The sequence below is a fragment of the Tursiops truncatus genome, chromosome 6, assembly GCF_011762595.2.
Source record: "Tursiops truncatus isolate mTurTru1 chromosome 6, mTurTru1.mat.Y, whole genome shotgun sequence".
Classification (NCBI taxonomy): domain Eukaryota; kingdom Metazoa; phylum Chordata; class Mammalia; order Artiodactyla; family Delphinidae; genus Tursiops; species Tursiops truncatus.
Window position 1 is genome coordinate 31,703,376 of NC_047039.1, and position 14,306 is coordinate 31,717,681.

The 14,306-nt window shown below is 39.2% G+C and overlaps 1 protein-coding gene across 14 annotated transcripts in view; it reads left to right on the forward strand.

The window, feature by feature from the left end:
- Positions 1–14,306, forward strand: part of TUT7 (terminal uridylyl transferase 7) — a 72,242-nt gene that overhangs the window by 27,712 nt on the left and 30,224 nt on the right. For all 14 annotated transcript variants that reach the window (XR_012332462.1, XR_012332463.1, XR_012332464.1 and 11 more), the window contains exons 11-17: positions 1,093–1,245; positions 4,133–4,313; positions 5,738–6,837; positions 7,250–7,400; positions 8,522–8,608; positions 9,219–9,319; positions 11,006–11,063. Coding sequence is in view for 11 of the 14 variants with exons in the window: in XM_019940393.3 (XP_019795952.1) it covers positions 1,093–1,245; positions 4,133–4,313; positions 5,738–6,837; positions 7,250–7,400; positions 8,522–8,608; positions 9,219–9,319; positions 11,006–11,063 (1,831 nt within the window). In the remaining 3 variants the exon portion in view is untranslated. The remainder of the gene's footprint in view (positions 1–1,092; positions 1,246–4,132; positions 4,314–5,737; positions 6,838–7,249; positions 7,401–8,521; positions 8,609–9,218; positions 9,320–11,005; positions 11,064–14,306) is intronic.

The window sequence follows — 14,306 nt, forward strand, 5'->3', positions numbered from 1 at the left end:
TCAAAAGCAGCCAGAGAAACACCTTACATAAGGTGAGAAAGGGAAATAAGTACATATCAAGTGGTGGTCATTCTCTGAGGAAAAATAAACCAGGGTAGGAAGGACAGAGTGAAAGAGGAGGAGTTATTTAGAGTCAAAGATATTTGAGCAGAGCCTGAATGTGTTCCTCACTGCATGGGTTAGCTGATTTAGGGAGAAGAGCCTTCCAAGCAGAGGGAATAGCAGATGTCAGCTCCAAGCCAGGAGGACAGATCGAGAAAATGGGTCAGAGTAATAGCAAAGGACCAGATTACCTAGGCCCTAGAAAAGACTGAATTTCATCCTGAGTAAGAAGGAAACTGTCATGAGCAGGACATGATGTCTTCTGTTTTAGGATTGCTCTGTCTGCTAAACCAAAGAAGTAGTCCATTTGATGTGGAAATACATTGGGGAACTGGGGCTACCACAGACACACCCCACCCCACAATTCACTATGTACATTAACCTGTCTAAAAGGCTGTGATACATCCCTTTGTACCTGCAGTAAAGAAACCTGTTCACATTTGTTCCACATTTCTTAGACCTTTTGAGCCTAGACTTTTCTTTAGCATCTTAACAATGTCAAAAGAAACACTTTATATTTTTTAAACACTTACTATGTGCCATACCCTGTATCTGAATGCTTTGTGTCCATTATTTTATTCCATAACTATCCCATGAAGGAGATTCTGGTGTTATCCCTTTTTACAGGAGCCTGAAACCTAAAGAAAATGAGGACCTTACTGAAGGTCTCACAGCTAGTACATGAGGGAGTGAGATTTGGGCCCAGGTGGTTTTATTCCAGAACCATGACCTTAGGCCTAGCCATGTTGCCTTCTCTTAGAGTATTTACTAAAGAATTATTTCCAAAAATCACCAATTCTTTTGCAAATCAAAACCTTGATTTTTCCTTTAAATTTACAGATGTCTCAAAGATACTCCTTTTATAAAAAATACCTTTTATATTTTCAGTGAACTAAAGTATGTTACTTTTCATTTCTTCCAGGATTAATATGCTCTGATTGATATAAAATCGTTTCTGCCTTATAATAGTATGTGTCTAATTTTTCCCAGATTGAAGGATTCTCATTAAACAAACTAGGGAATTTCAACCTTAAAGAAATTCAGAAAGACTCTGTGGCCTGGGAGTACACTGATAATGCTGCAGGGGACGCAGACTCAGCAAAAGAAGAGGCACCAAAAGAAATGCCCGTTAAAAGGGGACAGGTCTGTTCTCCCTTGTTTCTAGTTTTACTGTCTATTTTTAATTTGTTGCTAATTGTGCAGTTTATGAGTTACTCAGTTCTTCCTCTCTTCTTTCCTCAACTATCTTAACTATTTCGTGGCTGTTTGGTTTCCTAGTCTATTCAGTCCTTTGAATAGACAAGTAATGAGAAAAGGTAAAATTCAAATCTTTGAATCCACAGTTACTTATGTGGTTTCTTCTGTGTGCAAGGTGCTGTGAAAGAGGCTGAGAATTCAGAGATAAATTCCCATCTGTCCTCTAAGAGCTTAGGTCTTAGACAGTATTATGAGGTTTAAATATATGAAAAGTTAACTAACCTCAAATTACTAAAATAACAGTGAATAAGTCTGTGGTCTAGTGTACTTCTCCGTATCCATACTATTAGGGGTGGGCAGGAGAATTTATGCAAAAGGAAAGAATTGCCATTAGAATTTCAAACAAAAATCTGAACAATGTAATTATACTAGTAATAACAGTAGGATTCTGACCCAAATTGGTAAATGGTCCTTGACTCCATGAGCTTCCCCATAACCCTTTGGGGTAAAATGACAGTAATACCCACAAACTACTTCTGAGACCTGGATTCTTATCCTAGCTCTTCGCAAACAGGTCATGTCACTCTTTTAGTCCTTATTTACTCATGCCTAAAATGAGGAGATAATGGTGAATCATATGTTCTCCAGGTGTGTTTTCTGGAATCCTTGAGAGTTGAGGGGAAGAGGGTGGGGGTGGCACTCTACCCCTGCTGCCGCCGGAGCACGCTGCTGGTATCAGTTTTCTATTTGGGGTTCCGGGAGTGGCTAAAAGCACAGGCTGTGGAGCCAGAATATTTGAATTTACAAACACAAATGCAGCTCTCCCACTTCCTAGCTGTGTGTCTTTGGGCAGGTGACTTAATCTTTCTGTGCCCCAGTTTCCTCACCTGTGAATGGGGATGATATTGGTACCCTCTCATAGTCACTAATTTATAGAATGCTTCACTCAGTGCCGAGCATGTGGTAAGCACTTTGTAAATGCTAGTTGCTAGTCTTATTTTATTTGAGAAAGAAAGTGTTCTCTACGTTAAAAAAGCAGAAACAATAACAACAACAACAACAAAAAGTGTAAGTACCACTAGTCTAGATATATCAAAGGTCTCTTAAGTTCCATGTTATGATATAATCAAGTCATTTCAGTGAGATGCTTAAAAATCCTTAGTAATGCTGAATATATGGATAAAGAGGTGAGATCTAATGAAGCTTTCCATTTCTGGGGTTTTCTTTGTGTCCTCGACTATAGTGTGTGGGACCTAGACAACTTCCATTTTTAATCAGTTTTGCTTTGTAAGCCCACCTAATAACTTTATCTTATTTCACAGAACCTTTGTGGTTAAGATTTAGTGAATAAGTATGTGGCATTAATAAAATACCATACCACTTGTTTTGAAGCTTGATATAGTAAAGTGTGATTGGAAACAAATTTGTATACCCTAGAAGGAAAAGCTATTGCTGAAAGTCCAATTAAATACTTTATCTTTTCATTTGAATGCTAATTGGAGAGATAAATCATGCTGCCACTTCTGAAATTGAGACCTCGACAGTGTCGAAATTGCATGGTGTGGTGAAAGAACACTGGACTGGGATCAGGAGACATTGTCCTCATTTTGCTCCTGACAAGCATTGAGACCTTTGACAAGTCACTCTTTGGACTTCAGTTCCTTCTCTTGTAGCATATGGGAGTTGAACTAGATTACCTCTTAAGAGCATCTTACAGTTGTGACATTGTTTCAATGGTATATGGATTTCTTGTATTTAAAAAGACTATACCTAAATGAAAAAATACAGAGAGCAACCAGTCTGCCAGATGCTTTCCCTTGTTTTCTGATTTAATCCTCATAACTATCCTGTGTTATAGGTGGTATCATCCCTACTCTGCAGATAATGGTAGCGACCATTTTTTGAACATGTGTGCCAGGCACTGTGCTAAGCTCTTAACAGACACTCTCTCACTCAGTCCTCCCAACAACCCTATGAGGTGGGTACTGTGATCCCCATTGTTCAGATGAGGAAACTGAGGCTTAGACAGCTTGTATACCTTCACCAGGATCAGACACAGCCAGTAAATGGCAGAGCTGGATTTGAAAGCTAAGCATGTCCCACTCCAAAGCCAGTTCTCTTAGCCTCTGTGCTATACTGCCAATCCAAGAAAGAAGAAGCTAAGTCACAGAGCAGTTAAGATCTGTGAAGTGGCAAAATTGTATTTGGACCCATTTTTTTCTTTTCTAAGTCCTTTGTACTTTCCACTATATTCCATCACAGTATGTCCCAACTTGTCATGAGTCTGTGAGTGGAAAACTTAGTATTAATTTCTGATATCAAGAGTTATTTATTTGACTTTAAAATCAGTTGCTACCGGCAGATTCAATGAACTTAATGTAGCTTCTCAGAGCAAGTGAGAGGAGTGTTTTTCCTTTTGCTCTGTGCCTCTAGCTGTAGCCCATTTCTGTGTGTAACTGTGTAAAGGCACCCTCCAGAGGCAGGAACAGGGAGAGCTCAGTGCTGAGGGTAGTAGCAATCAGGGCACAGTTCTCTCCACCTGCCCTTAAGACTTCAAAATAAGGAGTGCTGCCTGGTTACATAAAACTGCCTGTCTATTCCTATGATAATGACTAGATTTTAACATACTTTAATCCTGGGAATTCAGTGAAGGAATGCTGTTTTCCCACAATCGAAATAGAACCTAGAATGTGGTTATCTAGATAGGCTGTCAAATTCATATCTTTGCTAAGGTTTTTCAGATTTTTTTTATTTGATGCTTGAATGATCTCTTATTTTTCAGATTGTACTGACATCTGAAATAACCTGTATATTTTCTCTTTGCTGTTAATAGGTATCATTAATATTTGATTTAAAACACCAGCCTTCAGTACCGGTTGGGCAGCTCTGGGTGGAATTGCTTCGATTCTATGCTTTAGAATTTAATTTGGCTGATTTAGTGATAAGTATCCGTGTCAAAGAATCGGTATCTCGTGAATCAAAGGATTGGCCCAAAAAGCGCATTGCCATTGAAGGTACCTCAAAATGTTTATCTTTAATTTCCCCACCCCACCTTTTTTTTAAGGTGTCAGTCTAACAGCATGCTTTTTATTTCAGTCTTTTTTCAGCTCCTACATGTAAGGTAGGCCTGACCCCAAAAGTGAAATAGATAGCTAGAATCTTGCATGTGTTACAGTGAGTCATCCCAAGGGAACAAATTGTTCATCCTGGGTTTTTTAAGTGCTGCAATAAAACATCTTAATCACTTAAGCAACTAAAAGAATGGCTGGCTGTGTCCTTATTTTCTTTGTAAATTGCTTTAACAACTTGAAATGCTTAAAAAGTCTTTTCCAAGCGATGTGTAAATCCCACTTTCCTCTTTGCTGTTCTCATTTCTGGATTTTTAGATTCACTCCTTTCATGGATTGTTGTTGATGTTGTTTAGTTTTACAGAGGTTGAGGAAAATACCTTTTCTCATGAAAAATAACATTCTTCATTGGATTCCTCTCCATAGAGAAAAAGGATAGTTATTTTTGGAATATTTGCAATAACATTTAGAACTTATTCATGAAAACACCTTTTCTCTTAAAAAAAACACTTAAACTCTTAAATGAGTTAAGGTTCCTTTAACTGAAACCATTGTATAAAAGACATACTGATGTGCCCTGTAGATTTCATTAAATGTATGAGATCTCAGCTTTACAAAGTCAGGAGGTGGAAACCCCACTAGAAATCTTAATTCTCCTCCTTCAGATAATTTAAAGAACCTCCTAAATGGAATTTTCTTATTTTTGCTTGATTTTTTTCAAGCCTTATATTGCATAAGAGGGTTTTTTGCATTTTGCATAAATTCTGTGTGCAGTCATGGGGATCTCACATTTTTAAACCCTCCCCTGCAGTTTCTCTGGCTCAGCTCTTCTGGCCAATTGCCTAACCTGCTGGAGTTCTAGGGGAGGAGAAAAGATTGAGAGAAGTGGTGTCTCCTCCTGGTGCCTCCCTCTCGCCCCTGAATTCAGTCCAGCCAGTTCAGTGATGGGGCTTCCCAGGGCAGAAGAGTGGAGGTAAGCTCTACAAACCGCAGGGCCTGGCTGAGTGGGGAGGCTGAGCACTCAGCAGAGCCTGGCGGGAAGACCTCGCTTCCCGAGGGCACAAGAGCCACACTGATGACATCTTTTTTTTTTTTTTTTTTTTTTTTAACCTCCGCAGTCACAGAACAGAATAGGGAAGGGGTACTGGTTCTGAACAGAATGGGTTCTCTTCAGAGAGCAGATGTTTCAGAAAGCATTTCTTTTCGTTTTTAAACTGTATCTTCTTACTCCCCATCCCCAGTTTTTTAAAAAGCATATGATACATGATAAATTTTACTGTTGCTTACTTGTTGTCTTTATCTATAGCAGGCTAATTTTTAAAACATGAAATAGAAGTGTATGAAGTAGCAGATTTTTTTTTTCATTACAGATCCCTACTCTGTTAAAAGAAATGTGGCAAGGACCCTAAATAATCAACCTGTGTTTGAATATATACTTCATTGTTTAAGGACAACGTATAAATATTTTGCTCTTCCACACAAAATTACAAAATCCAGCCTTCCAAAGCCTCTGAGTACTGATACCTGTACTTCCAAACATTCTAAAGAAGTAGCAAAACGTGATCCAGATGTACAAGCGAAAGATGATAAACTCAAAACCTCAGTTTTGACTCAAGGTCCTGGTGCTGCCACTTTAACTGCGAGCACCTGCAAGGTACCATCACTTACTCTTAAAGAGACTGCTGAAAGCTTTGAAAGCCCATCAACAGAGGAAATGGGAAACACACACATCAGTGTCCACCTGGAAAACTCAGACTATATCAAGGCAGAGGTCACTTGCGATGACTCTGAGGATGTTAAAGTACATCATCAAGAAACAGGAAGTAAAGATGAGAAAGAAAAATGTGGAATGGAGGGCAAGCATCCTTTGACTGCTGATGATCAAGCTTTAAGTAGTAGCAAACGTGGAGAGCTTGTCGTCTGTGGCAGCCCAGGAAGTGACGAGACTCATGGCACTTTGCATTTAAAAGGCTTTGAAAATCCTACAGCTAAAGGGTGTGACGAATTTGCTACTTTAGATGACAAGGCTGATGTTGATGAAGAAAGCATTGAAGGTACAGATGAACTTGGAGATGCTCTAAGCCATTTTACCCCTTCAAGACAGGGCCAGACATCAGGAATCATTCACTCTGATGAAGAAGAGGAGGAGGAAGAGGAGGAGGAGGAAGAACCCAGGCTCTCCATTTCCCGAAGGGAAGATGAGGATGATGTTGCTAACGAAGATGAGTTAGACAACACCTACACTGGATCAGGGGATGAGGATGCCCTGTCTGAAGAGGATGAGGAATTAGGTGGATCTGCTAAGTATGAAGACTTGAAAGAATGTGGAAAACACCAGGTGGATGGAAATCTACTAATGGAACTTAATAAAATCAGTCTTAAAGAAGAAAATGTATGTGAGGAAAATTCAACTGCGGATCAGTCTGATTTCTTCTATGAATTTAGTAAACTCATCTTCACCAAAGGCAAGGTAATCAGTGCCACTCCTAGACATGGCACTAGGAGACTTGAAAGAGTTTTAATGCATGTACTTTCGATTTTTGTGTACTAAAACAGGGCTCTCCCCTCTCGGTAGTGGTTAACAAGTTGCTCTTTCACTCCACTGCAACCACTAGGTCCACTTCCCTCCTTAATCTCTTAGGAATTTGCAGAGGAGAAAAGTAATGCTGTTGGTAGTAAAAATAACTGCCTTTTGCTCCTGCGTGTACCAAAAGGGTGTCCCCATCTCAGATACTTTGGAGTGGCCACACCATTATATTTTCATTCCTTTGGAATGTGAGAAGTAGAATGTGTACTTTGGAAAAAAGATTCAAGACCCCTTTATTTGGTAAATAAAGTTTTATCTTAAATCTTTTATTATTTGCTTTGCCATCTTCCTGCAGTCTCCTACAGTAGTATGCAGTTTATGCAAACGAGAGGGTCATCTAAAGAAGGACTGTCCCGAAGACTTCAAAAGAATCCAGCTGGAACCTTTGCCACCATTAACACCCAAATTTTCAAATATCTTAGATCAAGTTTGCATTCAGTGTTATAGTAAGTTATTAACATTTCTTTTGATTTGTCAAAATATTAAATTGGCATTTTCTCAAGAGTTATCTGAATCACTAACCTGTTAGCTTCATTATAGGGGCTAAGTCTGTTCCATTCTCCATTGTATCCACAGTGCTCTGTGTATCCTGTTCCATTTGGGACATGCAATAAAAAATTGTTAAAGAAAGACACGGAGGGAGAATTTTTAAGTCTTAAGACTGGAGTACTATCATTTCCTAACTGGTATTCCTTGAAATGTTTTTCTAGGTGCCTGCCATTAATCGTATTTCGTCACAAGGAGTATTCCATAGGTCAAGTAGGGAATAACTCTATATCCTGCCCCCTCCCGTAGAGGTTTTTAGGGCACATTAGCATAATAAAGCCTTCTGAGAAATGCTATGGTAAAGAACTTATTTAACTCTTTAGTCTTATGTAACCCTTTTCCAAAATTTGAGCGTAGAGTACTTTTTAATTAATGCTAATTAATAACCTTTATAACAGCCCTTTAAGGAACACCAGTTTGGGGAAGTGTTGGTATACTGAGGTATAAAGCTCTACAAGGAAAAACATTACATGGAGAGGCATGGCAGCTGCTTAGAGTGAAAGATCCATCACATTGCTGTACCTTGAGATGTCTGTCTGTGCCAGAAGACACTTATCCTGAATCAGGGATTTCTTTTTTAAACCTCTTCAGAGAGTATAAGTGAGGAAAGAAAACTATTGGTTCTCTTTAGAAAAAATACATACATATGCACATGCTCACAAACTATTGTGTTCATCCTGGCGGGGGGGGGGGGGGGGGGGGGGGGGGGGGGGGGACGACGGCGGGGCGGGAGTTTGTGTAGTTCCCTGAAGGCTGCCTTCATAGGGCTCTGGGTCTCTCTGAAACCCAGGAGCAGAACCCTTGTTCAGACTGCTTTACATCTCAGGAGCAGTTCTTGGTGATAGACTCTTTCAAAAGGCGTCTTTATTTTACATTGCTTAATGCTGTCTACTGAGAAGACACACAAAATTTAGAGTTTTGTTTATTTTTTTTTAAGCCAGTTAGATTTTATTTAAAAATATAGTTTTTCAGAGAATGTGAACAATCTTTGTTTCTGAATGTATCTGTTTATTTTAAACAGAGGATTTTTCTCCAACAATTTTAGAAGATCAGGCACGTGAACATATTCGGCAAAACCTAGAAAGTTTCATAAGACAAGAGTTTCCAGGTAAATAAGTTTTTACCTTTAAGTAAAGAACGATAGTGTGACTTTCCTTCAGAATGAGTACATGTGTTACAACAACATTAATTTTGAGACTAAGAAAGCAGTGTTACAGTGATGGGGGGGACAGGGCTTCAGTTGTTCTGTGATATACCTAGGGTGGCTTTTGGTCTTCCCAATCCTAGTTTGTCAATAGAAAAGACAGACGCAGTGTAGTATTTTGCTTAGCAGATACCACAAGTGAACTTCATTTAGTATTAGGTTTAGAGTCAAAATTCAGACCTGTAAAAAGTGAATTTATTTAGAAAGTAGTAAGCTTACATTATTAAATGTTCTGAGGTGATCCACATTTTCCTTGAAATGTCCTTGCATTTAAGAAGAAAGTGGCATTTGATAATCTTGCATGTCTTCTATAACTTGTATTTATTTATTTATAGTAAATTTTGAGAGAAAATAATTTATAATAAATGACTAGCTAATAAAAGAACATAATTATAATGAGATTGTTATAGGACAGTTAACAACTGGGTATTTTTGATTCATGAGAGAGTTGTTTCGATCAGAAGATTAAATGTACTCAGGTAATTAGGTATGACTTTTCATATATCCCTAACAGGAACTAAACTGAGCTTGTTTGGCTCCTCCAAAAATGGATTTGGGTTCAAACAGAGTGACCTTGACGTCTGTATGACAATTAATGGACTTGAAACTGCTGAGGTACAGTGACCACGTAAAACTTCCATTTGCTGTGGAATATGATTTGACAATCTTGACTGACAATACAGCATGGTATTTTCCAGATTTATCAGGGTGTATCATATGGAGTATGCCATTTGGCACAATCTGTCTGGTCAGATAACTTAGAAGTTGAGAAGTGAATGTGAGGAGTAGAAAGGCTTCTGCTTGCAACTTGTAGTGCAAACTAGATTTGAAAGCAACATCTGGGAATTCTAGAAAGCTAAACCAGCCTCTCCCGTGTCCCAGTGGCGTAGCCGCTAGGCTGACTCAGGTACATAAATATACCAACGTGAGGTTTTCTGAGAAGTTTTTTAGTAGGCAGGCAATGTGGTGCAGTGATAGGAGAGTGCTAAACTGAATTCAAGACAGACTTGGTTCATCAGTCCTTAAACATGTGGTCTTTGGTTGATAATCTCTAATATGGAAGTGAGATCCTCTTGCCTCAGGAGATGGTTGTGCTCATCAGCTTGGATCATGTATGTCAGGAGTCAGGGAACTATGGCTCACTGCCTGTGTTGTAAATATCAGTTTTTATTGGCATACAGCCACACCCCTTCATTTATGTATTGTCTACATCTGCTTTCACTCTGTAACTTCACCGGTTGAGTCCTTGCAACAGGCCACATGGTCCACAAAGCAGAAAAGGTTTGCCAGCCCTCATGGATATGAAGGCATTTATAAAATGTAAAATACTTTTGAAAAGGTGTAAAGTCTGAGAAGTACTGAATTTTTTATTTGTAACAGTCCAAATGCTGTATATCCAAAGGAGTGATTGCTGCTGTTGCTCAGGATCTTTTTATGCCTTTTTTGAGTTTCAGGTTTTTATCCTTTGAGGATGTATCTGACTTGGGAAAATAGTCAAAAGTTATCTAGCATGACTATGGTGAATAGGTGGCTAAGCAAGATTGGGTCCAATATATGGAATGACCTGATTATATCGGGTGGCCAAAAAGTTCGTTCGGGTTTTCCTGTAATGTGGAAAAACCCAAACGAACCTTTTGGCCAACCCAATACATCATCAAGATTGAATTTTTACATGATTAATAAACTAGTCTTGAGGGCATTTTTAAATTAAATTCCAAATATATTCTGGGAAGTATATAGCCATCAGAAGGACTTAATGTTTCGGCCCAAATGTTTTTAAATATTTGAAATATTATTCATATTTCCTGTATGACTTTCTTTTTGTGCGTTATATTTTTTACTAGTTCTGTGGAGAAATAATCTGAGCTTAATTACTCGCCACAGCATTTCATCAGCTCTTAATTAAAGTATAATGAAGGTCTACCCAGAATGAATAAGACGGGCCACAGAAGCTCCCTCTTATTAATTCTGTCACATAGAGAGTACTTCTGAGTGACATGATTACATAGCGGGGAAAAATGGAGATCCTCGCTGGTTCAGAGACTTTTCTGGAGACACTGATTTCAGCCTTTCTTGTGCCTCCAAGAGCAACCCAATGAGGGTTTCCACATCCTTAGGATATTCCTATGAATGAGGATTAACGCTCACCTAAAAGGGAAAAATGTATGTAGAATAATTTGAAGTTAATTTTGTTATTTCTGGAGGAAATGGAAACTATAACAAGGTTAGGAACCTGTCTTCCATTTCTGATTCAGTAGTTTGTGCCTTTTTGTTTGTTTGTTTGTGCCATTTTTCTTGCAGGGGTTGGACTGTGTAAGAACTATTGAAGAATTGGCAAGAGTCCTCAAAAAACATTCAGGTACCTCTGTAAGCTTTTTCTAAAAAATATTTTTGTCTTTTTTATTAGTGTTTTGCATACTTAGAATTTATGAATGCCAACGAAACAGTGTAGTAGCTCATATAACATTTATGGTATTGGTGTCTTTAAAAAAATCTTATGTGATTAAGTATGAAAAACTGAGGAATTGGTTATAATATGTGTGTGCATGTTTTTGCCTCAGTCAGTTTTATTTCAAGACAAAGTATATACCATGCAGGAAATTTTGGGAATCGCTTTGCCTTATCAGCATTGTGTAAATCAAAGTGTAGGGGCTGCTCGCAGTGATGTGAAGTATAGTGGGAAGCACCATGGACTAGGGTGATGGGTTGTACTTACAGCTGTTTAGCTGTGTGTGACCCTGAACAAGTATTTACGGCTGTAAAATGTACAGATTCTGTAAATTGTGCACAGAGCTGAAATGCCATTAGCATATTCTCCTGCCTCTCTTTGTCAGAGGCAGCTATGGATGCTGTTAACAGTGAGAGTCTTCTTTTAAACTGTGGTTCATCCAACTTCTGTGCTAAGAGTTGAAAATGAAAGTGAGCAAGATATTGTCGTTGCCTTTGTGGAACTTAAAATCCGTGCACCATCCATGGAAAGCTTTCTTATATCTTAGTCAAGAGTAGACCTAGGGCTTCCCTGGTGGCGCAGTGGTTGAGAGTCCATCTGCCGATGCAGGGGACACGGGTTCGTGCCCCGGTCTGGGAAGATCCCGCATGCCGCGGAGCGGCTGGGCCTGTGAGCCATGGCCGCTGAGCCTGCGCGTCCGGAGCCTGTGCTCAGCAACGGGAGAGGCCACAACAGTGAGAGGCCCGCGTACCGCAAAAAAAAAAAAAAAAAAGAGTAGACCTAAATTCACAGCGTGGGCATGCACACATACATACATACATACACATAAATATGCACCCGGAATGCCCCTTTTTGTTGCATTCTTTTTTTAAATAAATTTATTTATATTTTATTTATTTTTGGCTGCGTTGGGTCTTCGTAGCTGCACGCGGGGGCTACTCTTTGTTGCGGTGCACATGCTTCTCATTGTGGTGGCTTCTCTTGTTGCAGAGCATGGGCTGTAGGTGCGTGGGCTTCAGTAGTTGTGGCGCGCGGGCTCAGTAGTTGCGGCGCATGGGCTTAGCTGCTCCGCGGCATTTGGGATCTTCCCAGACCAGGGCTTGAACCCATGTACCCTGCATTGGCAGGCAGATACTTAACCACTGCGCCACCAGGGAAGTCCTTGTTGCATTTTTTTATTTCCAGGAGTTTAAAGAGGATACTGTGTTATTTAAGTAACGGGGGGAAAAAAACTTAATTTTGATTTACTCCTAATGAAAACCTAGCGCATCAGTATTTTTTTTTTTTTTTTTTTTTTTTTTTTGCGGTACGCGGACCTCTCACTGTTGTGGCCTCTCCCGTTGCGGAGCACAGGCTCCGGACGCGCAGGCTCAGCGGCCATGGCTCACGGGCCCAGCCGCTCCGCGGCATGTGGGATCTTCCCGGACCGGGGCACGAACCCGTGTCCCCTGCAACAGCAGGCGGACTCTCAACCACTGCGCCACCAGGGAAGCCCTCAGTATTTTTTTTAATATGTTTTGATATGATTTTTTTGGTCATTGAAACAAGCATTTTGGGAATTTTACCTCTAAAGATCATATGCTTTTTTATTTTTATTTTTGAAGATTATGCAAAGAAACTAAATTGCTAAGCTTCCGTGACTATTAGTTATTTAGTACTGAGCTAGGTTTTGACTTTTGATTTTGAAATAATTTCAAAGTTAAAGGAAAGCAGCAAAAATTGTATAAAGAACTCTGTCTATCCTTCATTCAGATCCACCAGTTGTTAACATTTTACCACATTTGATTGATCATTCTATCTCTTGCTTGCTCACAATTTTTTTCTGTACCATATGAGATTAAGCTGCAAACATCACGTCCCTTTCCCCTAAATACCTGTGTGTATTTCCTAAGAATGAACCATGTTAAAAATAGGTCATTTTTAGACTAGAAATGACTTTTACATACAGATTACAATGTAATGCAGATTGCATGGAACAAAAATGGAATAATAGCTACAGGACTATGATTAAGAAAGCAGTCTCCCCATGTATTTTATTGGGTACCTGTTATGTGCTCAGCACTGTGTTGGGCACTTAGGGATGGTAGAAAAATAAGTCTGTATAGGTCTTTGACAGCTTTCAGATCTCAAACATAAGATAATCTCACAGGCTATGTAACAATGTGTGGTAGTATTCATTTATTAAAATGAGTTGTAGAAACTACAGCAAGTATTAAATAACTTCTGAAGAGAGAGAGATTCTGGGAAAAGAGTTGGGTAGGGGAGGTTCATGGAAGAGATGGGCTTTTTCTGATCTCAGATGATGGTGAACATGATTTGAAGAGGATAGGAAGAGAAGTCATTTCTAAGATGCATGGATGTGAGTGCGAGAATCACTGTAATATATTTTTTAGGACAGTGAGAAGATTGGTACATTTTGAGAGGAATTTCAAGTGGGAACTATTAGGAGATAAGGTAAAGTCTGTAGATATTTGGAAGCCACTGAACTTTCTTCAGAGGGGAGAAACCCCATAAAAGCAAAACTTAAACTTTTTTAGGGAGCTGATATACTCTTAGGGAAGATATAATCTAAGTGACAGGGCAGAAGGACCTTAACCAGATGCCAGTGATCCTAAAAGGAAAAGAATATGAGAGATTCCAAAGGGAATTTCCTAGAATTGGAACCTACAAGTAGGAAATAAGGATTCAGGCTGATGTCTGTGTATTTGAGAAATGAGAATGTTTGCAGAGAACACCAGCATGCCATGAAGCTATAATCTCCGAGAGTTAACAGTACAGCAAGCAGTTAGAAATATGGAGTTGTCAGTTAGGATTGAAGAACAAAATGAAACAGTTTTGTATTGAAATACTTGAAGGAAGAAAGAGAGACAGAAGCCAAGAATAAAACAGAATTCCATGGGATCATTTGAGAGAAGTTGAGGACCAAACTTTAATTCTTGAGTGTTAAAATTAGGGAAGGACACTGAAAAAAGAGCTATTGGAATGGTAAAATAGGAACCAGGATGATGTGCTATGAATAAATCCTAGAGAACAGGCTTAGAAGTGGTTAGCAGGGTCAAATTCTAGAATGGGAAGGAGATTGAGAAAAAGGATATCTAATTTAGAGCCAGTATAGCAAAGTAATTAATGGGGCTTCTAGAATCAGACTCTCTA